The sequence below is a fragment of the Thermobia domestica genome, chromosome 11, assembly GCF_964235325.1.
Source record: "Thermobia domestica chromosome 11, izTheDome1.hap1.1, whole genome shotgun sequence".
NCBI classification, from domain to species: domain Eukaryota; kingdom Metazoa; phylum Arthropoda; class Insecta; order Zygentoma; family Lepismatidae; genus Thermobia; species Thermobia domestica.
The window spans coordinates 232,336,853-232,362,628 of record NC_137464.1 but is presented as its reverse complement, the minus strand read 5'-3'; the positions used below and the strand labels follow the sequence as shown (position 1 = coordinate 232,362,628).

The 25,776-nt window shown below is 36.0% G+C and overlaps 1 protein-coding gene across 3 annotated transcripts in view; it reads right to left on the bottom strand.

The window, feature by feature from the left end:
- The window catches only part of LOC145664814 (uncharacterized), a 106,372-nt gene that overhangs the window by 30,411 nt on the left and 50,185 nt on the right, over positions 1–25,776 (bottom strand). For 2 of the 3 annotated variants that reach the window (XR_014127523.1, XM_081731805.1), the window contains exon 3: positions 16,064–16,159. Coding sequence is in view for 2 of the 3 variants with exons in the window: in XM_081731805.1 (XP_081587931.1) it covers positions 16,064–16,133 (70 nt within the window). In the remaining variant the exon portion in view is untranslated. Of the gene's footprint in view, positions 1–2,986; positions 3,081–16,063; positions 16,160–25,776 lie in introns of all 3 variants that reach the window. The other variant, XM_081731804.1, reaches the window with a different exon arrangement.

Sequence of the window (25,776 nt, the reverse complement as noted above, 5' to 3'; positions counted from 1 at the left end):
TATTCACTTAATATCGCAAGGACCTTATCGTGTGTAGCATTAGGGCTTAAATTATTGTATAACACGATAAATTTTCCTATAGTTGGCAAGCCTGATTGAGACAAGACAATCCGATATGCAAATGCGCCAAAACTCACTTCATATATCCAATTACCTTCCATCTCCGTGGATGAGGTTATTCGAGACACTGAAATGCTGAACAAAAGTGATTCCTTATGTGGAACAGCGTATCTTCCGATTCATTTGGACATAGTTATTGAAAATCTTTAAGACTATAGGGTGAAAGAAAGAAACAGGTTTAAAATACAGTAAGACGTCGATAATCCGAACATCAAAAATCCGAACGCGGTCCTTAGAAGCTTTATACATTTTGCCTTAGCACTAGCGATAAACAAACAATAGGGTTGTCCGTCGGTGTTGTGTGAAGTCAGTGTTTTTACAAAAGCTGATTCATATGTAATTATTTGTCATACGTGTTTTAATTTTTATTTTTCTTAGCCTATACAAGTTAAGTTTTAAGTGTGAGTTACAAGAACAGTGTAACTTAGTGTACATGCAGGTTCCTCAGAAACACTAAATCTAAGTATCCTTTCGTACGGTATTGTTATTGTTGTATACTGTATAACCACGTATCGATAAAACAGCATACCGTACAGTATATTTACGCCTAAATGGCATTTTCTTGGTTATTTTCGAAAATCCGAACAACCTGTGGTCCCAATTAATTTGGATTTTCGACTTCCTTCTGTAATCGCTTGCAGTACTTACAAATGACCTCGAATATCAATGTTGCATGTTGATTATGGTTAGCGCACTCAACATTTTTAAGGTTTCTTTGGGCGTTTCCTTATAGTGTGTCTTAAGATTGCCGATTTTTCTCAGCTTACAAGTAACTGAGATTTTCTTTCCTTTTTAGGATCAGATAATTTATTATGAGGTTTATTGTAATTTCCATTTCAATCACTCCCAAGACATTTATGGATGTGTCTCACGAATGGCTTAGACAATCGCAAACAAAACCTATCTAACGAGATAAGTTTCTTTCAGACACTAGTACTTGGTTTTCAAAGTTACGTGGAAGGAAATAATAATATCATTATGAATGAAAAATTCTGGTGGCAAAATCAATGAAAGTACATACGAAGTGATTAAATAAGTAAACTTCCTTAATAGCTAACAACGACGGTGCAACCAAGGACAAAGAAGTATAGGATCAAAAGATCACTGTTTATAACGAGTTCTTCTCGCCTCTGATATTAGTATTTGTTATATGAATAAACAACTGTACCATGCAGAATAGTCCATTTCTCACAATAGCGACTTCCTCAAATGACTTCCATAGCGACGAATTCCTTGCAGTCACCTGCCCACTTGCCCTAATTCAGTCGTCGCCAATGACTTCAAGTCAATTTTGACTAATATCGGCACGAAATGATCGCATAGTGGTGAGCTGTCGTAACTTGATTCTGAAACTATCAATATGCATTATGTTTGCATAAGATTGGCAGGTTACTACGACTAGACTTATATTAATTATTGCAGAATTAGATCACTATATGATGATGTTTTTGAAACAATTATTTGTTTATAATGAGATCCCTTGTCGTTGAATGTTCATGTTCTCCTTTGGAGGTTTTATTTCTGATTTGAACGATTCATTGGAATTTAACGTCACTCGTCATACTGTTTACAGTTGAATCAAGATCAGTATACAGACCTGAATCAGAGCCACTTACTCACTCTGGGAATCTAATCTATGATAAAAAGCTGGCGCGTTACCTTCTTCTTCTTTCAAAAGGCTAAGCCTTGTCTTTGCAGCAACAGCTTCCTATTTTCAGCAGCCCTTTTCCTCTAGTAGGAAGTACATCCCATCCCATTGATCATATTTTTAATTTACGATGTTCTCGGCCGTTCTCTCGTCTTCTTCCCTAATAAGTTGCCATCGAAAAATGCTTTAGAGAAAAGCATCATGTCTAAGTAAACGACCAATGAGTTTTCCTTTTCATAGTTTGTATCACTTTGATTAGTTGTCTTTTCTCGTTCACTTCTTGCGGTACTATCTTATTGCTCTTCTTTTTAGTCCAGATAGTATTAGTGATTCTTCTCCAAAACCACATTCCCGCTGCCTCAAGATGGGCTTTCTATTGTTTTGCTAACGTCCACGTTTCTCATCAACATGTCACAACACTCTACACAAAGGTTTTTATAAATTTCTTCTTAGCGTGGATCTTAATGTGATTATTTAGGAGAAGGTTCTTCTTGCTCTGAAAGTCGTTCTCGGCCAGTGCTATTCTTCTCTTTATTTCATTAACACATCTGTTGTTTTCTTATATATTGCTACCGAGATAGCAAAATTCGGTCACCTTCTCGAGTTTGTCTTCTCCTAATTTATATCAGCTCTTCCTTCATCTCTCGTCTTATGGTCATCATGATTTTGTCTTCTTGGTATTGATTTCTAGTTTGAGCTTCCTTATTTCCTGCTTTGGAACTCTGAGCATTGTATTTAGTTCGTTTTCAGAGTTTGCTACTACGATATCATCGGCAAATCTGATCCAAAACGATGGCACGTTACCAACTTCCACAAAAGAACCTTAAATTCCTAAAGGAAGTTGATGTGAGTCTGATCTCACTTTATACTCACAAACTTACATAACGAGAGCTACGTACTGAGAAATGGGGTTTAAAATACAAACAACAAAAGTTATTTAAATACTATACCATAGAAAGGTCTATTTAATTTTATAAAGGATATAAATGAGTGAATAAAGTTGTGTATCTCTATATGTTAAAATACACTGTTATCCAAAAAGATACCATAATCCTAGTCAACAGCCAAAAAGACAGCAGAATCCAAGTTCACATGGACCAAACATACCTGACTGATTCTAGGCATCCAAAACGTGAACACGTGCGTGAAAAAGAGTATGAAAGGGAAGAAGAAAACACACAGCACACAGTCCCAACACCTTTATTTGACAAAACTCACCATAGTTGAAAATGACCCAACGTGTGTGGCGAGACGACAAATGAGTTTGAGGTTGATCAAGAGCATTAGTAAGGTGTGTGTCATATTTGGACACCTGCAGATTAGAAAATACACAATTATAGTCATTGCATGTTTTCACTATTGTTAAAAGTACTAAATGCTTTTGATATCCTACAAGTATATAATAGACTACAGTGGCTTATGCAGAGAAGGGTTTCGGGCCTTAACTCACTCTCGTCAGTATATTATGACGAATATCCACATATATAAGGGAACATCATAAAAATGAGAGTTTGAACTTGAGAGCTGAAACTCCCTTGACGAAATTATGTGTACGCCACTGATGTAATCTTATGACAAATGCTAAATAAGTACATATATAAACCTTGAAATGGAGGTAGTATTCTGGAGAATTGTACGTTACATCAGAAGCTTGTCCTAGTAGGAGATCCAAGTGGGCATGTAAGATTATCAAGTTCAGAATGTGAAACAACACATCGAAGATATTGATTCGAAAAAAGAAATAGGGAAAATGAGTATAAAGTACAAATGGTGGAAACATACAATTTTGCTATCCTGAATACTTTCTACAACTAAGAGTGGCATCTCAAGGACTCAGATCGACTTCAACCTATGGAGGAGACAAAACTTACGTTATGCAAAGGACTGTAAAGTAGTACCAAGTGAGAATCTAACGGAGCAACATAGCCGATAATTGCATCAAGAAAAACTTAGCAAGAAGACCAAAAATATTCCTGTTCGAATGAAGTGGTCGAAACTAGATGGTACACGTGTTGAAAAGATTTGAAAGGAAATTAGTTCATCACCAGCACTGTAAATGGAGGAAGAAGAGATGTAACTGAAAGAAGAGTGGACCAAATTATTTGTAATACTCAGGGAGATAGCGAGGAAAGTTGTGAGAGAATCAAAAGGAAGAGGCCTGATTGATGAAATAAAGAAATTGAAGTAGCTGTGAAAGAGAAAAAGGGACGAAACGAAATATGGCAGAATTCTGGCAATTAACAAGACATGAAGGGTTAAAGGGAAGAAAGAATAATAACAAGAAGGCAGTTAGCGCAGCAAAAGGCAAGGGTTATAAAGAGTTGTATAATAACCTGGTAATAAAAGAGAGAGAGAGAGAGAGAGAGAAGATTATACACAAACTCTCAAAAGTAAGAGAGATGGAAAAGAAAGGTATTTCGCATGTACACTGCATCAAGGATGAAAATAACGAGGTTCTCGCAAGTGACGAGAAGATAAAAAAGCGATACAAAGAGAATTTCCAGAAACTTCTCAATGACGAAAAGCCGCGGGGAAACCTGCAACAACCTACCCACCAATCAGGGATTCTCTCAACTTGTGACCATGGTAAAGGTTAAAAAAATACCATAGAAAAGATTAAAAGTAATAAAGCCTAAGAACTGGATAATATCCCTATCGAAGCATAGAAAAGTTTAGGTAAACAGAGAGTCTAGTGATTTACTCGACTTTTTAATAGGATATCGAAACCAGAAAGTATACCAAAAGAATGGAGAAGCAATTATTGTTGTGCCGGTTTAAAAAACAAACGAGAATAAAATTAATGTGCCATGCAATGAAGGTCTGGGAAAGAGTTATAACAGCAAGATTAATAGAAGGGACCGAAATAACAGAGAAATTTGTTTCATGCCAGGACGATAAAAAACGGATACACTTAGTATTTACATTTAGGATGCTAACGGAAAAGTACAGAGAATACCAGAAGTGATCCATGTGGTTTTCATCGACTTACAGGGAGGGTATGATAGACTGTCCTGAGATTTTATTGCTGGGCACTAAAGAAACACAAAAACCTATACGATTCAAGATATGTATGATGGATGTAGCACATAAGTAAGGATCGTGTGCGGAATAACACAAGAGTCCACAAAGTCCACAATTAAAGTGGGACTTCATTAGAGATCTAGTTTTAGTTCGTATCTTTCTTGATTTATGATGGACGAACTTACAAAGGATACCCAAGAGCTGGTGCCTTGGAATAGACCTATGTTATTTGCGAATGGCACCACGCTGGTGAGTGAAACTAAGGCAGAATTGCAGCAGAAAATAGATGCTTAGAGAGAAGCATCTAGACAAAACATCTACAGTGTCCTTTCAGGAGAATGTAATCTAGAATACTAGAATACGATTGAATGATGAAGAAATGGTAGTGATGAATGAATGAAAATACTTGAGATCAATGCAGGAATAGAAGATGTAAACAATAGAATTAGCAGCAGTTGGACCAAACGTTAAGAAGAGGCAGCAGTATTATGTGACTGAATGGTAAAAGGAAAATTTATAAAACAGTATAGAGACCTTCGAGATGATACGGAGCGAAATGTTAGACGACGAAGGAGAGGGAGGAACAGAAGTTGCATGTTCTGGAGTCGAAGATTTTGTGGTGGATGTGTGGAGTGACGCAGGAGAACAGAATTAAAAACTAAATGATCCGCGGAACAGTTAAGATGAGACCAGTAATAGAAAACCTACAAGAAAGTAGGGGCATGTAAGAAGAAAACTTTCAGGATACGTAACACAGCGAGTGGATGCTATAGAGCTAAATGGGAAACTAGAGCAAGGCCGTTCAAAGAAATGGGGAGATTTTGTGAAGAACGGTTGGGTGGAATGTGGGTTACAATGGGTGGATAAGATACAAAATAAAATAGGTGGACTACAGTGATTCGAAAAGCCGACCCCGCTAATTGGGGAAAAGGAGTAGAAGAAGAAGTATATAAATCTACCATAGCCCAGCCCGACAACGTTGGTTGTTGACGCCATAGCCGTCCTATTATCGACCCATCTATGTATGCGACAATTACAGTACTATCTTTATGATTCGATGTTTCGCACTTTTAGATACTTCCATCTGAAATCAAAATGCTATCTTAATGGGGTTTTGAAATGCTACTAACACTAAAAACCAAATTTTATCCAAAATAATTTGTGATCATATGAGGTACCATTGTACTAAAGTTACCACTCCACATCTTTCTGCGTCTGCATAGTCTATTACTAAGTAATGGTTGAGCTATCTTCATCGTGTACAAGCTATTTCGGGATTATTAGTGATCCTAGGGGACCCGCAGTCGTAAAAGTCTTTTTAAACTATTTACGTCTCTGGGGCTAGGGCTACTTGAATCTGAAGTCTTAATTAGTTAGTCTATAAATAATTATCAGGACTATCATGATACAGGTAGACATATTGACAAGACGAATATGCTAAGGTAGCATCATTGCCAGATACACTATTTGTCGCTAAAACTGCAACAGGAGAAAATACAACCACAAATATAGCTGAAAGTTCTCGGTCTGTAGTATGGTTCAGCCGTTGAGGTTTCGAATGTTGATCTGCTTTGCCTTCCTGGAGCCATCGATTCGTTTCTATCTTCTCATGTCTATGGTTGCATTATTTCCACATGTGAACTAATATAACGGTAAACAAAATAAGCAGACACGACCCGATATCCCAAAATTCTTCCGCTATCAAAAGCGAAAAAGTGCTATAATTCCTGCTACATTTGGCGATGAAACCCTGCTACATTTGACGATTGTGTAAAACTCATGTCTACCAACATTAATCTCTTACCGAACTGTAATTCTAGGCAGCTACATTTGCTGTTTCTAGGAGCAAGGGATGGTTCACGGGATGTCTCGGGAACAGCACTCCTAGCCATTTCATTGACCTTTCATCCTCTACATGTTCTTCCTCAGCGGCGAAAACCTGTCTTCAATATTGGGGGAAACGGGTAAGACCGTTCCATTTTTTCTTTTCCTTTTAGCGATGTTCAAAATACTTATGAAGTGAAAAGACAATGCTGTGGAGAATCAGGGGAGCAGAGTTGTCTTCAACATTGAGGGGCGAGCAGATTTGAAACTTATTATGGGTAAACATCAATTTCATCTCACTTATCTTTCTGGCAGTCGAACACAAATCATCACATTTCTCTCTCAAAACACATTTCAAATCGGATTATTGGGGGGCCAGTCCCCCACCTCCAAGAATGAAGGGGACATGTTCCCCTCATTCCCCCGGGATTTGCGTCAGCGCTTCCATTGTGGGATCAATTCGTGTTTTCTTCCCGGCTTTGCAGCTTTAATATCCAGTATTGTACGCATAGTCTATCTTTGAATCTGCATTCAATTGTAACTACTAGATGTCAGCTAGAGTTTTTAAACACATTCATAAATATTTGATTTAATTTTTGCTTGGAAATTAAACTAGTTAAGAGCAATTAAAAATTTTATAACAAATTGATTGGAGTTACAGCTATAAAGATCTAAATGAGAAGTTATGTTATCATAGAATGCGGATATTAATACGAGCCCATTTAAGGAACTTCTGAATCTTAATATATTAACCGAGAAGTTATATTAGCTTAATATTATCCGTGCCACTAGTTCTTCCGTCTAACTTAAGTTTCTTTTTAGAAGGCACTCAGGGTGATTTATACCCTGCCTGCTGTATAGTAAGCACATAATTTCTTTTTCTTTGTTTCTGCGTTGACTAAATGTACGTGATGATACTATAAATATTTGTTCACTTTAAAGTTGACAGGTAAAAGTCATTACCCGCAATCCTTCTTTCGCCTATCCCTCTGTTACACACTAGATCGTCTTCTATGAATTCCATTTTTGCGAGGTTAAAATTTTAAAGATAGAGAAATTTAGGTTTGTTCGATAAGAATTTAGTGCTACTGAAAAAAACGTCCACATTTCACCAACTATTAGTAACTTTTCTGAAAATAGAGTCGAGAGGTAGAATTAGATTTATAGTTTTCTGTTTGGCAAATTAAAGAACTGTAAAAGTCTTTTAAATGCTATATCTGAGCTAATTAGTCACAAGATCACTGTGACATATACGAAGAAAACTATTCATTTTCAAGAATACTTGTAGCCTTTCACTTCTACCTTAAGGGGAGATATTTCATTTTGCCGAATACATTGGTGGGAGAGAGCTTAGTTTCAGGAACTCATTTGTTGGAGCTCAAGGTTTATAGATTTGTATTCTGCAAGTTCTAGTTAACAGCAAGTGTTTAAAATATACGGTACAAAATAATAAACGTAAATAATAACGATCTGAAAAATAAAGATCTCATTGCTCTTTAGGGTAACTCAAATGTTGATTCACAACATGAAAACTTGGAATTTCCGAAATGGTTGCAACAGTATGAAAATGTTAGTGGAGCGTAGTTAGAACACTGACTTTTAATAAATACTCAAACTTTTCACAACTTATTTCATATATCAGTTTCCGTTTATACTCGATGGCCATATCAGGTCCAGTGTAATTTGATAAATACCCTGTAGTTAATGCCAGAAATGTGTAATGCTTAGAGACGAAAGATTTTCGCAACAATTTTGATATATTGTAGCATTAATTATCACAATTTTCGCATTTATGTCGCATTTATATTTTTAAATATAGCACAAGTTTTTTTCTTTTAATTATGGAACTTGTAAATAGTATATTTTTGGTAGTCAGCTGTATATCTAACACTAAAATGAGGATATACCTTAATAAGGTGCACATTCTAACTAATGTATTCACTGAAATATAGAAATTATAATGTCTCTAACCTCATCCTTAGTTAAAGGACAACATGGAGCAAGACATTAAAAGACAATTCTTCTTTTAAGTTTGTTCTCCTGTCAATAACAATCATATTCTACTTGGAAAAAAATCTCTCGGAATCAACACTCGAGGCTAGCAACCATATTGAACGTAACCAGCTGACAGCAAAAGACCTGTGGTTAGCTTTTAAACTGTTTAACAATGATATAATGTCAACTTCCTTATCCTCACAGTTAAGGTCTTCAATAACCTCACTTTTAACTTCATGGTAAGCAATCAACGGATCATGAACATTTTCACCACAAAACACAGTCAAGGATATAAACAAGAATTCAATTTTGTTGATGTCTACAACTTTATGAAGTGAAACAGTTTCTGGACCAAATACCGTAATTCGCTGAGCTTTTTCATAAATGCAACGTTTTTAAAGTTAGTACTGGAAATGCACTTTTTAGTTATTATTAGCAATAATTAAAAAGAATCCCACTTTTTCGTTTCCATTTGCATTTATCGCAAGTAATGCTGAATTTCGCAAAAATTCGCGATAACATAAACGTGATTTCTGGCTCTGAAACGAAAAATTTGAGGTTTCCTGAAACATATACGCATTTTTTTAACGTTTCGCACTTATCGCATTAACAAAATAAGTTTCACCTCTAGTGATGCTATTATCTGTAAAAGCTTTTATCTTCGTTGCTACATCTGGAGAAACTAAATGGAAAATGTAGAAAAGCGTTAAGCGCTAAATGTTGTATGGATGCAAAAGCTGCCTGCTAATTTCCATAAAGAAACAACTTCTAAAGGATTTAGAAATTAAAGGTTTGAAAAAGCTAAAAATTCCTATGTAGAAGGCATAAACATGTGAATGGATAAAATATAATAAATAATGTCAAACAGCATCATACTCAGAATTTCGTTAAGAGTGAGGCTTCAAGGATTTAATCTTATATGTTTTCAGGACAAGTGTAATTGTTGTGTGTATATATCGTATAGTGTATATCCTAGTATAGTAAATATTTACTTTTCCATAGTGTCTTGTTGAAGGGATGGCTCATGGATGATTTTAAGAGGTTGCACAGTGTTGAAGTTCTCAATGGACCTGTGACGTAGAATATAGTAATATAAGATGAGAGGGACCCGTCCTTCGTATAGAAAATACACTTACATATGGAGTTAGAAATTATTGGAATATAGATCTTAAGGAGAAGAGATGTTTCTTTAGAGAGATAGTAACTACAATTGGCTAGCACACAGAGAATAGACTAGCGAGTCACTGTTTCTGTGATGAAAAAGTTTTGGAATTCTTAAATAAAACGGAGAGTTAGGAAAAAGGTGCCAGGCCGTTATTCGGATATTCCCGATGGCAACTTGAAGCTAAGCCTCCATATTTTCTTCACATTGACACAATGTAGTCTACAAAACGCTCCAGTTCATCTTGCTTTAATATTCTGAAGATAAGCAATTAATAGGCAGTAAGTAAAGCCCTGAGTGAAACGAGAGTAAAATAATAAGTAAAAATGCCCCCAATATTGAACCCAGCCCGTTGTCAATTATGCTAAAACGGTTCCTTAGGATATTTTCAGTAAATGAAAACACTGTTTGAAAAAGAAATTCCTCAATTCTACACAGGCAGGTAATAATCATTCCTTCATGCCTTCCAACATGAAGGGTTGAGAGCCAGAGTTGATCATATGTTTTATGATAACGAAGAAAGTGAGAACTGAAAAACCCTTGTATGTAATGGCGTTCATCATCAGGAAATTTTCATCACAGTGTAAAATATCTGAAAACTATAAACATGTCAGAACGCACCAGCAAAATAAAATTATCTTAGTTTCCGTCAGGATGGTCCTTCCATACGGCCCACTCAACCCTTCATACAACGTAGCATATTCCTATGCTAATATTTTGCTTAAAAATAGAATTGAAGGCATGAAAATGACAACCAGATAAAGACCAATTTCTCAAAAATGAGATTTCCATATATTCGAAATCTATGTTCAGTGGTCTATCAGTGAGTGTGAAAACAAGAGTTGTATGCTTACCCATTCCCCCACCAGAGGGCTTTTAAACTTACCCGTTTCTTTGTTGACAATGACAACCAGATAAAGACCGGATGTATCTGGTTTTCGTTCTCAGTTTCTGAATAAATATGTTCTGGCTTGGTTGAAAGGCTTGAATTATACAAAAAGGTCGGTAGCACGCCTCCGATGAATATGAGAGGGAAATCTGAGGGTTCCAGGGTTAGTAAAAAGCCAGAGAATGTTGCGCGTCAAGTAATAGAATACATCAAATCCTACCATTTTCCTACCAGGAAATCACACTATTCTCGAAGAGATTCTCAGAGAGAATATTTACAACCGGACCTTACTGTAAAAAAATGCATGAACTTTAATTGGAGAAACATGAACCAGAGGTTTTCCATAATATTTCTCAAGGGATCAAATGTAAGCCAGAAATTTCGTACGAATATTATAATAATGGTTTTAACACCACATTCAATTTAGCTTTTGGTAAACCTCGCAGTGATGTGTGTCCTACTTGCGACGAATTAAAAGTCAAAATGGATAGAGCAATCGATGAGGATAAAATGAACTTGCAGTGTGAAAGAGAGGTGCATTTGTTAAAAGCACAAAAATTCTATGATGACTTGAAAGAAAAAAGCAAGCAAGCCCAGGAAGATCCATCAGTCGATATTTTATGTTTAGACTATCAGCAGAACTTCCCTCTCAATGTTCTACCTGTTGGAGAAATATTCTACAATAAATAAATATGGATTTATAACCAGTGCATTTATTCTGCCAAGACAGGAACATCAAAAATGTACATGTATGATGAAACAGTCACAAAAAAGGGAACAAATGAAAGTGTGTCTTTCCTACCATTATATCGAAAATTTCGTGGACCCTAGTGTAAAAACTCTATACATTTTTACAGACAACTGTGGAGGAAAAAACAAAAACGTAACTCTTGTCCAGTATTTGTCCTTACTTGCTACTACTAAGAAATTTGAAAATATTGTTCATCACAATCCAGAACGAGGACACTCGTTTCTCCCATGTGACAGACAGTTTGCACAGATTGAAAAACTCAGACGCCAAAAAGAGTATATAACTACTGGAGGAATGGTATTCACTTGTTCAGAGAGCATCCAAAAAGTTTTGCGTCATAAAAGTTCAGCAAAACATGGTCAAGGATTTTTATAATTTCTTGGCACCTTGGTTCGTTAGGAATAAGGAATGCGGACAAGGCGTTCAAAATCTCTACTTACAAGGTTTTCCAATATGAAGACAAAAACATTTCCGTATCCCACGGACACTCTCCGGAAATAGAATATGATTGTTTTATCGGAGTCAAGAAGATTGCAGACATTAGTGAAGTAAATCTGAGCAATGCACCTCGAGCTTACTACAACTCCCTTCCAATTAGCGCAAAGAAGTTGCAAGATGTGCGCAAATTGTGTTCCAAATACTTCCAGACATTTATAAAGGATGGTATGTATATCTTCACTGTGTAGAAATTGAAAATAACACGAGTGATACTGATACAGATATGAACAAGTAGCAGACATTTTCAGTGAGTGTGACAAACAGATATCTTCATTTGCATTTTTGTATTTCTGTAATAATGTTCTGTAATAATAAAAAATAAAGATTTTTTATTATTAACTATAAGTATCTTGTACAGTTAAGAGTTACACTTAATTCCAACCATATTGTAGCAATTATATTGGATATACGTAAGTATTCTTTGGTCTTTACCTTGTTATCACTCTCACTCAGTTAATATTTTTAGCTGGTTTTGTTTTCTACGTCTCTTGTAAAATTAGCATTTTGGTCTTTATCTGGTTGTCATTTTCATGCCTTCAATTGCACTCAGGGCATTTTCTTAAACCTATCAGAAAGTAAATCTACAAGGCACTTATAGTATATCTTAAAATTTTTGCTCACGAAGTCCCGAAAGACTTTAGCCGACCACTTGGTGATTTGAAGCTGTGGACTCGTCACTGGAAATATCATCTATTTTTCCCGCAACAGTCTTCTATCCAAATAGTTAGACAGACATCATAATGTTGGGCTTTGACATCTGACTGGATTCTCTTACGCAATGGCTAGAGTATTGATAAGAGTAGGGTATACATCTTAACCTAGGGAAAAATGCACACACATATTAATATAGTTATGTCAGACTGCTCCGTCGTAAATATTTAGCAATAGAAAAATTTCACAGTTCTTTCTATGGAGAAAGATTTTGGAAACGTTTGGCTCAACTTTCAGCTGCGCAATTACCTGTACCTTACTAAACATTTCGAACGTGTAAATGATAACCGAAATGTTTACATATAAATAGGTATCTATTATACATATAAATAGGTACTAAATAGGTAAATAGGTATCTTTTACCAAAGCATTTACTTTATTAAATGTTTCTAGTTCGTCGTATAAAGCCTAACTGCCTAACCCCCCCCCCCAAAAGAAGTTTTTAACCTTGAGCTTTAACATATATAAGCATTACTTATGAATATTAGAATACCTAAGGTACTGTAGATATTTGAACGTATGTGAAAGATGTACCGTATATTTATTTTTCTTTTACTATCATTAGATATCTATCACACGTTTTATTAATTTTTCATGTTGACGTAATTCTCATTTTCGAGAACAACACTTTCAAAGCCTATGCGACTTAGAAAATGTCTGTATTTAGTATCCTGCCTTCCCATACCATACTTTCTTTCGGAGTGCATATTTCAATCCAGCTCACTTGGAGCTCCAACGTCTGTTACACTACCTTACCGTAAATGAATAGTCATTCTCGGCGAAGAGTATGACATAGAATGTTTCTTTCAGGCGGGTGACCAAAGGTTTTCGAACCTAAATTTTGACATTTATCCACCACAATGAAATTATCAAAATTATGATTGTGGTAGTAAAAGAAGACAGTGTAGAAAGGGAAAAATGTTTGGAAATGTTTCTTCAATATATAATGTATAATATACATTGTATAACAAGCGAAGTAATATATAATTTTGCTACACCTAATTCTCTAGTGTTCCCTAATTCCGTGGTATTAAATTTAACAGATTAAATATTTGCGGTAAAATATAGACAACTATATTAGTTATAACATATATAAATTAAAAATTTTTGTTTATGATCGCATCACCAAAAACGGTTGAACCATTTGAAATAAATTTCTGGATATAGTTATCACCTACCTCGATTTCTTATTAAAATCATGTTACTTTGATTACAAGCCGAGGTGAACCGAGCTCACTTGTCAGAAGCTCTCGGCGTGCAAAGCTGAGAAACACAGCTTCTGTTGTTGATTCAAGCCTGGTCACCAAATATAGCAATGTTTGTACACAGACCTTGGGCTACTTGCTCATCAAATTTCATTCAGATAGTCATGGAGAGATAAAGTACCACACACAAGGTGAACCGAGCCTATCTCTGGCCAAGCTCGATTACCAAATACAGCGATCCTTATTCCTTAGACGATGGGCTAATTGATCACTGAAATTTGTCAGATCTAGGCAGTAATTACTAGGAAAGAAAGTATCATATACAAGGTGAGTCGGGTTTGTCCCTGACTGAGTTTGAGCTTCAAATATAGCACTTTTTCATTCATTTGGTCATGGGTTGTTTGACCACCAATCCTGTCCCGTTAAGATGATGAAACTTATGTATAAACTCCTCGTTAAAAAGTAAGGGGACACGCGTCTCAGCATTTTCCAGAATTCCTGTTTTAAGGAGAAAGAGAGTCATTTTCTATAATCCCTTTATACACATTGAAGCGATGTTGCCTCTTGTCTGTAACTGCATTACGGGAAAACGTTGAATAGTTTGAAACAATCCTTGGAACATATTTACTATCTACCTTGAGCTAGGTTTTTGTCATGTTACTTATGAAGGCTGTAGGTCCACGTCTCGTATAGCTTTGCTGCTAAGATGGAGCATTAAACTGAAAATAAAATGTAGTTGGCATTGGCGTATTTAGGATTTTGTTTCGAATGTCTATGCACAACACGGGGAAGCAGGGGGCAATTGCCAACCTGACTTTGAGAATTAAATATATTTTAATCGAAGGAAAAAACGTTAAACTCGTAATGTCGTTGTGGGATCTTAGCCCCACGCAAATCTGAAATGACACTCCTGCAAACACACGTTGGATATTTGTAATCTCATTTCAAGTTAACTGATTTCATTTTAGAAACAAAATGGAAATATTCAGTTTTATTTGTGTACGTTTCTACATTAAAAAAAAAAAAGTGTTGAGACAAGTTCAAGCTGAAATATAGCCTACTGATTGTCGTTTTAATAGCAAGAATTGCAGACTGGTAAATCTTATGTGATATGATACATACAAAAAATTTAGCAGTGAATCTAACCTTTTATTCGATTCATAGGAGAAAAAGTAAGCATCCTCTTGGCCTACTTAATTTTCCGGGACACTTATTCCCCCTCTTGATTTTCTTTAATTCAAACATTTAACTTTATATATATATATATATATATATATATATATAAAGTTAAATGTTTGAATACATATAACTAAACGATGTAAATATTCCTTTGCTATAATAACTAAAGTTCCGTTATGTTGATATCCGTGCAAGTTGGTGAGAAACACCAGTTTGGCTTATCGGCTTCTCTTAGTTTAAGTGTTACTGACGACGTCCGACTTGAATCTCAACTAACAGCGGTCGAAAGTATGATAGGAGAAACGAAAGAAAATAACAACTAAGAAAAAGAAACAGAAGAGTAGAATGGACGAAAGAAAGAAAAAAAAGAACGCACTTCATACATGGAATGCAATTTTACAAATATGTTCCATATGTTTATTGTTTCAGGTTTTCGGCACCCTACAACTCCGAAAGGAAGCATTTGTGCACCTAGGTTGGTCTATAGTTTTTGTCTTATATTGGTGTCAGGAGTCACCTCCCAAAGGTTGTCAGTGTTGTTTTGAAACACCCCCTATATATATATATATATATATATATATATATATATATATATATATATATATATATATATATATATATATATATATATATATATATATAGAGAGAGAGAGAGAGAGAGAGAGAGAGAGAGATGGTCGAAAATGACTGATATTAGTGTTGGGTCCACAGATTTCGGGTCGCTGAGATGAACAGTGACACTTCCAATGCCATTTAAATACAAATTCAGCCCACAATAGTAATATTTAATTTTCATTTACATAGATTACTAATTATTTTCTGATTTGTCATTATATGTATTTTTTTTATTATTATTATTGATTTGAAAGCGCTTCAGTAAGAGCACAATCTGACTGACTAACGGAACATCTTAGGCCTACCGATTTTTCTTATTTTAACCCAGCGAAGCAGGTAATTGATTCTAAAACAGCTAGTACTGTATAAGTTACTTATAAATTTGTATCTTGTGTTTTCAGTTAAAAGAAAATCGTTTCACCAGTACAAATAAATTCCGACTTACCAATGACTGCAATGTAGTAATTTGTTCTTTTTGTAACCAGGAGTAAGGTGAAATAGTTGAAGAGGCACATACATCAGTCTAAAAGTCACGTAAATCCTTAAAAAGAAAATGTACAGTTGCTGTATTAAACAATGATTATAAATTTTTTTAGTTACCTAACAACAAAACTATTATTTTAAATCTCAAACAATATACTTAAGAAAAGAATTGAATTTTGCTGTATTGTCAAAGAGAATTTATTTCTTTCTAAAGAGTTTGCTTTATGTAGCTATTTACTCTCTTCGTGTGTCCGTTCGAATCTCAGGAACCACTCGGTGAATTACAATCAAATTTAATCAAAATATAGAAGGGCAAAATTTGAAAATTCTCGAGTTATGGACCATCAAATTTTTGGTTTGACTTAGTCACATTTCGTATCGTTAATCTCATTTTCATTCTCAGAATCCAATGTTTACTTGTGTTTCCTGCGGCAATGAATATTCAGTAAATCTATATCCGTTAATATGTGTTATATATATATTCAGTTATTTGACATGTAGTGGCCATGTCAAGGCGAAATAATTATTGTCATAGGTATTCCATCATTATTGGCAGATCATTAGCTGCAAACTGACAGTCTATCATGCGCCATGATTCTCAACGAATCTCTTCCTGTCACGCAAGAATTTTTGTCCCGACACCGCGAACCAATTGTAATAGTTTTCTTTCGTCCTTCTTTTTCCTTCCACCAGCGTCTATCACGCCCTTCATAATGTAGTTCCTTCTCAGACAAGGTCTGAATCAACTTGTCTTTTTATTTCTAGTTAATCTAAAATTATTTCTTTCTCCCCCCATCAACACCTTCCCTTTCCCTAATTCTCTCCATTCTTCTCCACATTAACATTTCGGAAACCTTCACTCTATTTCCAACACTTTTGCGTATTAACCATTTTCATGCCCCGTGAGTACAATACTTCATACAAAACATCTTATCACACTTTTTTCTTGTGTATTATTCGTTACAAATTTGGAAATAATTATTCATGAATAAAACAAAACTATCCAAACTACTAAATATACTGATAACAATTGTGTCAAAGTTTATGGTATATAAAAGCTCTTTCGACAGATGATAACGTGTCTGAAAGTTGTTTTCTTAATACTATTCAGACCCACAAAATATACTTTTCTTCCTCCTAAATGTTATTTGAACTATTCCTGCTTTTGCTCTTATTTTCCATTCCACTTCATGCCTCGTTGTAATAATACAATCCAAGGATCATGAACTAACAATCTTCTGTTTTCTCTGGCCGTATTTAGGAGAGTGATCAGAAAGTAAGGTTACAAAGCCTGAAGTGAAACGCGTATATATTACGTCATACAATCAATACAGCCAACAGATAGTACATACACTAGGTTCAGGCCGGTAGCCAGCCCAAAAATGTAGGGGGATCCGACTGACGTTAGGGGGGGTCCGATCCAACCATATTATAGTTCATTCGCAAGCCTACCATGAAAATTTTAGGGATACAGCAAAAATTTAGGGGGATCCCGGCCCCCCTAGACCCCCTGGATACGAGATCTCCTCCTGGTAAAAATCCTGTCCTTCTGTGTTAATCCACGTTGCTCCGAAGTGTTTTACCTCAACGTATGAAACAAAGTGACGACCCTTAACTGCTCCTTTAAGTGTCAAACAGGTGAAAGTCGCTTGGAGCGAGGTTCTCCTGTTGTCCTGTTGTCAACTCCTCTACGCGAGCTGTGTTCAAATGTGTTGATGCTGTGCTGGGTTGACCACTGCGTTTCTCGTCGGTGACGTTTTTCCTACCAGCTACACACTTTTGACACCGTTCTGCGACGTGCTGACGAGACATTACAATCTCTCCGTAAATCTCTACCAGCTGCCGCTGAATTTCAGCCGTGGTTACACGTTTCGGCCACAGAAATCTTAATAACTGAGCGGTGTTCTTCGCGAGACCAGTTTTCCAAACGAGTCACCATTTGTGTTTACTTACATCTAGCGCCGTAGACTAAAACTCTACACAGTTACCAACTCCATATAGTAAAATTATCGCACGGGCCTCATTCCTCTATAACAGACGAAACTCGAGAAATATCGACCTTGTAACCTAAGTTTCTAATACTCCCTCGTATATATTTAATACAGACTACTTAGTTCCAATAACCATTGTTTTTGTGTTCTAACATTAGCGAGAATAACTTTTAATTGCTTGGATCTAAAGTGGATCAATAATGAATCACAATGATTTTGAAATAAATATGTTTCGTGAATATTTCATAAAAAATACTCCTATTTGTATAAGTCAAAATTAGGGCTCTTTTCGAGTATTAGAGATTTACTCTGCTTACTCTTATAATTGAGGTTGAAATTGGTGAGAGGGAGGAGTGTGGATTGAGGGCATGATCAGAGCCGACCTTAGGAATACGGGATCCAAATGGGAACAGTTATGGCTGGAGGCAGATTCCCAACCACTTTGCAATACTGTATGTTATTAATTGTGCTTGGCAAGCAGAGAATATATTACATTGTAGGACCTCCTTATGCTCGAAGCCTAATTCAGTATAATCGAGTTAAGGCCTGGGTGTGATCATGAAACAGTGGAATGAGAATGTTGGAGGAAAAGTCACAGACATGATACTGTACATCATAAACTTACATGATATACGATTGAATCAGGGGCCTCTCGCACCAGAGGTGATCTTTCTGCCATTGGACCACTGTTCTCTCACAGTCTTCTGACTTTCAACTTAGATAAAGACCATCTTTTGCACGGAAAGAATGGAAATATTAAACATAATTGGGCTCTATTAAGAGGCCTCATCGCGGCGAAATTAAAATACCGCTAATTTTACAGTAACTATATGACATCTTCAAATAGATAAAAGATAATCGAAAAGTGGAACAAGAGCTCCCTAGACAATATCATTTTACATGAGATACCGTTATCACGACTCACTTATCTGCTTTTAGTTTCCAGTCAATTAGAAAATCGGCATTTATTTTCACGTTTCTAAATGACTGGAAACGGAAAGGTACTAGGCAAGGGCGCCGATCTTGCGATGGCCGGGAGGCCCAAGCCCACCTAAAGCTCATGTAGGACCCCCTATTGAATTTATGAATATACAGTATTTGGCATAATTTGGATGTAATTTGTCTTAAAATCCTCATATGTATACCTTCTGCATCTGAATGGGCCCACCCAAGTTTACAGAGAAATCGGCGCCCTTGGTACTAAGTGACTCGTGATAACCGTACCCTGTGCAAAATAATATTATCTAGCGCTCTCTTGTTCCATATTTTGATGGTCTTTTGTCTATTTGAAGATATCACATAATTACTGTAAAATTAACGGTATTTTAATTTCGCAGTGATAAGCCCTCTTAAAGATACCTTATTGAAATAAATGCACAATTAAATAGATCATAATTATAAATACATTATGATTATAATACATCAGATAATAAACGAATACATTGTAAATAAAGACAATACAAAGAATACGCCTACGCTTTAAATTTTACTTTCTGCTGATCAGAATGTGGTTTTGAGCATTGTTATCCTACCTTAGCCAGACTTTACATGTATAATTAGGGATAAAATTAATTAATTCTTTGGTTTCAATTGCTCTCTGCGTGTAAGGATATTCTTTTGTATGGTGCTATATAAGTAAGTACTTTCAAGCGTAAGTGAGAATTAGATGAAGGGAAATAGCTATTTCTGGGAAGTGACAAAAGGGATGAACAAACGGAACACAAGAAAAGAATGAAAGAAAGAACAATCAATTCCGCAAAGAAGAAAGCAAAACTCATTTTTATTCTCATTTAATGGTTAAGTTACAGATTATTTCCGCTGTAAACAGTTAAAAACCCACTGCTCCGCTAACCCCAATTTCCTTTTTCGTTCGTTACAAAATAGAAAATAAAAAAAAAATGTATCCCTCATTACATGTTACTGTTGTTCCTTTTCTTTTCGCTTGTTGTTATTCTTTTAAAAAAAAAAGATAAAAAAGAAAGAAAAGAGATCAAGAGCGTTATAGTAGATCGAGTATTGTCTTTCTTCTGTGGAAGTCTTTATTGCAAAATTTTTACACAAGGGTTTGTTCTTTTCTATACAATCTTTTTTTTTTTTGTCTTTTGATTTCTTTGTGGTAGCTCGATAGAGAATAATAAGTATAGATCAACCACAATGACTTGATCCAGTGACGACGCATAGTGATACGAATCGCAAAAAAACGTTGACAAGTCTTTTCCGAGCTATATATTAGGGACTCAAATTCGTTTTAGAAATTCTCTTCTATAGTCAATCTATTATCTATATCATACAAATGAAAGTTACTATGTTTCTGACTTACTAGCTCTTGAAGTACCCGACCGATCTCGATCAAATTTTCAACATAGATGAGCTACAAGCCTGGGATGGTTTTATCATTTCACTTTGAAGGAGCAACTTGGAGGAAGGAAGGGGCATATATATATTGAAAATGACCGATATTAGTGTCGAATCCATACTTTTCGTGGTCGCTGATATGAATAGTGAGACTTCCGATGCCGTTTAAATCCAAATTCAAATCCGGAACTTGAAGGAAGAAGGGAAAGATATATATATATATATATATATATATATATATATATATATATATATATATATATATATATATATATATAATGATCGAAAATGCCCGATATCAGAGGGCGCTCCAGTAATATTAATAGTAAAAAGTGACTGACTAAAGGAACATGTTACTATTTTTTTTTTCTAATTTTAACCCAGCGAAGCAGATAATTGACGTTAGTTATGAAATTTTTTTTTTCACAATTATCTAATGATTATCGCAGCTATGCATGTACCAAATTAGTCCAACTTTTTGTTTCAATAAATTTACTATTCGGTAAGTTAATTTTGAATAAAATTTCACGCGTAGACAGTAAATACTAAAATACGTATATATCATTTTTTATGTTTAGGTTATAATATGCTGTACACGACAAAATTGTGATTAGTATTCTTTATTGTGTCTAAGCCGCTGATATTAAATATAATGCAGGGGCGGATCCAGGACGGACTTCTCGGGGGGGGGGGCGCGGTGGGTTGTAATACTGTTACTTTGAGCTACTTTTAAGAGCTCCAAACTCTGAGATGGATTTTATTTATATATAAAATAAGAAAGTTTCCTCTTCTAGGGGACGATCGCCCCGATGCCCCCTGGATCCGCCCCTGATATAGCCTAACGCCAAGTTTCGCGAAAAATATAAAATATTTATAGAGCTACAAAAAATGGGTAAAAAAAGGATACCACCAAACCTACATGTAGAAAACTTACAAAGAGGTTTCATGATCAACTTACGTCAACTTTACGAAATAAGATGTGAAAAAATCTTCCTGTATCCCCGCATCAAGAAGTACACGCAAGAAACAGTTTCGGACGATGACATTTATTGACTTTGAAACAAAGAGAGAATATATCTATAACATGTCACGTCACTAACTTACATTCGAGTACTTTAAGTAGTATTTTTTTTTTTTTTTTTTTTTTTTTTTTGCCTTTTGTTTCTGTCTATTGCGTAGTGTGTTGAATAAAAGCAAATTTGATTGTCTCCCTGACCATAGGCGCCGACTTGAAGAAAATATTGGGGGAGGGCAAACAATGAATAAATATATCATCATATTCAGCTGTTTTTTATCAACTGCTTGATGAAGGCCCCCTTCCCAACCCCCATATCTTAATCCACTGCTCCATTGCATTCGCTCCACTGCGAAATTCACAACCTAAATCAAATTCGCTTAAAGGCATTAAAACAAATCCAAGTTCAAAATTTGGGAACTTCACTGCAACTTTGCGCACCACATTGATCTTTATTTTTCATATCAGTGCTGCCAGAGTGTTGGTTGAAGCTTCAGTGCTCTATTAAAAACACCATTTTGAAAACAGGATTTTCTATCGAATAAGAAGTCTGTTCTTAATATTGAAATAAAAGCACGACGAAGTTTACGACAGAAATTATTACTCTTCTTCCTCGACTGGATTATATTAGGGGGCGAGGACCCCATCTTTAAATATTGGGGTGGCCAAAAGTGTCCTGCCCCTCCAAAGTCGGCGCCTATGTCGTTGAGAACTTCGTGACACAATTAAAAGAAAGAAGAGACATGTACAATTAGAAGAACGTATTGAGCAATAAGTGATAACAAATTTCGATTAAACCTCTACATAATGTACTGAGAATAAGTTTTTTTTTTTCTTCCACATCATCAGCACTGAAAGACGTGTCACAGTACAGAATGTATACGTTTGTTGGTAAATATGCAGACTATTTACAGGAAGATAAGAACTTACCAAATTATAAATATTCTGTCCACCTTGTCATCTGAAGAGGCATGCGTGTCCGTCAAAAGAGTTTCATCTAATAACAAATGTATGAGATGGAGAATTAAAATTCGCACGGTGAATGTTTAAGTGCAGCTGAACTTTCTTGTGACACCATATTGAAGTTAAGGTCTGAAGGTGACGACGTGGCACCAAAATTGTAAGAAATAATAGCAATAACACATATACGAAATAAGAACGTTCGAGATTCATGGTTACAGGAAAGAAAGAACGAAAGAAACAAAGAAAGCCACAACACTATTAAAACAACAATCTTTAATAATTATTGTACGTATATGCAAATTTAACGAAATGCAACGAAACACAAAGAATAGCATATATCCATACAGTAGAGCGTCGATTATCCGAAGTAATTGGGGGACATGGGTGTTCGGAAAACTGGTTTGTTCGGATAATCGAACTGTACATGTTTATTTGCCAAAAAGAAGTACTGTAAAGTAAATTTATTCATAAAAACAGGCATCTCTTTAAGTATTACAAAGTAACGTACAAAGGCAACTTTAGCGGTGCCGGTCAGCAGCGCCTTATGAAGGCCCCATTAGAAGCAATGTTCCGCCAGCGGTGGCTCAGTGCGGCGACTACTGTGGGAAACTTGGTTTGGGAGTGAGGGGGGATGATGGACGGTAGGGTGGGAGAGTAACAGGTGCGAGCGAGTACACAGTTCGGTTAAGCGGTCGTTCGGTTGACCGACGTTCGGATAATCGACGCTCTACTGTAACTATTTAGTTACGAAAATAAAACAAAATCAACCTATCACAAAATAAAAGTGTTAGTCACGGTGAGTGTAAAATGAAAATACATGTTTCTTTTTTATTATTATTATTAGTCCACATAGTTACCAGAATTTTAGAATTTCTACTAGAACACGAGCGTCCAACTAACAACGGAACATTTTACGTTTCAATGAGGGTTTTTGACGATAGCTATGGTCCTTCGAGATATAAACAGATACGGACTCAATACGGCGGTAGTGACGAAAGATTATGAATGGTATACATTGTTTCAATACTATTGGATAGTAATGAAATGGAAGATCATACATGGAAGATTGTGTCCATCATCAACCAGTTTTTGTAGGCTTACTTGTTTCAAGTGAATTGAGGGAAGTAGTTATTCAAGCAGAAGGAGAATACATGAAAAAGCAGAGAAGTAACAATGTAATTTACTACTTTCCTTGACATTGTCAATGATTGCTGGCCAAATAAGCCATGCCCAAGGACGTACGCAGGAATTTATTTCGGGAGGGTCTAAAGCGTTTCGGGGGTCCCAAATACAATTTCAGGCTAAATTATATGAACATTTCTAAAATTGCCCATAAAAGTAGACTACATTTACAAAAAAGTTGGAATTTCGGGGGGGGGGGGTCCGGACCCCCAGGATCCAACCCCTGCGTACGCTCTTGGCCATACCATCTCTAAGTCATTGGAAAAGAGGAAGAAAATTATCCAAGACGCCTTTAAAATAGAATGAGACTCACTATGGATGTGCCTAAGTCAAGTGGGGACAAAATGAATGTAATAATATTCCAAACCTATTTGGTGGAAACAGTTGAGTTATGTATGACATTGCATACTTATATATGCCATCATCAGTACACAAGATTCTTATCGACAGAGCAGTGGTTGTGGAAGCAGCCACTAGGGTTAGGGATTAGAAGGTTTTGTTCACGTTTCTCGATTTTCAGCTTCCTCCTTTAAGTTCTTCTGGGGGCCGCGGTGGCTCAGTGGTAGAGCGTTCACCTCTGGCGCATGGGGTCGCGGGTTCAAACCCTGCTCCCGCCAAGTGAACTTTGTGGTGGACAAACACCGTGTGCGTGGGTTTCCTCGGGGTTCTCCCGTTTCCTCCCACTTTCTTCATTCCACCATTTCATTCATTTCTCATAATCACCGTCTCCTTTAGTCTAACCGGCATAACCGTGGGACGTAAAACTCAAAAATTTCATTTTTTTTCCTTTAAGTTCTATTTTTTTTAAATCATCGATCATTGGTGTTCTTCTTCTTCTTTCTAGTTCTCGCTTTATCTTTCTCTCTATGGTCTTATCCAATTGGTGTTCCTACAAAGGATGCTGGTTAAAAGTATTCTCTTCTCTTCTACCCGTTTTAAAACATCTTCGTTTCTTACTCTCTCCATTCCTTTTACCTTCTTCATTTTCCTCCAACACTACAATTCCAAGTTATCTAAATATTTCTTCTCTAACTTTCATACTGTCCAAGTCTCCGAATAATACAAATCTATACGCCATGTATAGCATTTGACCAGTTTCCTTTTACTTAGTCCAATTAAGCCTGCTAGATAAGAGTGACCTTTTCTTGTTGAATATCTCGGTGGCTTTAGCAATTCTTGACTTGATCTTTTCAGCGCAAACGTCTCTCGTCCAAGAGATACTTTCCAGAAGTGATCGACCTCTTCAAGTTCTCTTTATTTTATTCTGATCTGTAAGAGATTGTTTCCAAGAGATATTCTCATAACTTTCGACTTTTCTATGTTGATTTTCCCCATATTGTTTACAAGTATCACCTATTTTATTGTCTCTGGTAGTTTTACCTCGATTTTGGCTGTGATGACCGTGTTATCTGCACGCCTTACTTTGTTAATGATTTGCTCTCCATCTTAAAATCTCCAACTTCCATCAACGCTTCCTTTATTAATCATTCACTGTAAACTTTGAATAATATAACATACTTTTCAGCTTCTCTACCTGTCTCCACACTATTGATTTTTGCTTTGTTAAGGTACAACTTCTCTCTTTGTTCTGTAGATATACAGGTTGGAAATGAGTCGACAAACCCTCCAGTTGACCTCGATTTCTTTATGTGTGTTCAGAAGTTTGGTCCAGTTGACAAGTTAGAAAGCTTTGAATGGTGAAATTTACCAGGGGGCGCACCCACGGGGTTCCACAGGATCAGGGGCGGATCCAGGGGGACGATCACCCGCCCCCCAGAAGAGGAAACTTTCTTATTTTATATGTAAATAAAATCCATCGCAGAGGTTGGAGCTCTTAAAAGTAGCTCTAAGTAGCAGTATTACAACCCACTACCTCACCCAGAATTCCGTCCTGGATCCGCCCCTGCACAGGGTCTAGAGCCCCTAAAAACTTCCTATATGAGCATACATTTGTACACTTTCTCAATAAAATTATACTTGTTTAACAGGCAAATAATTGACGTATTATGAAAATTTGATCTTACACTTCATTTGTTCTCTTTGTCTTATAAAAACAATCTAGTTCTATCATTTTTTCCTTCTACAAATATAGGTGGAAGTATTTTACAATTACTTATCATTTTTTTGGGTGCTTATTAATACACGTTCAATACTATATAGACATAGTCA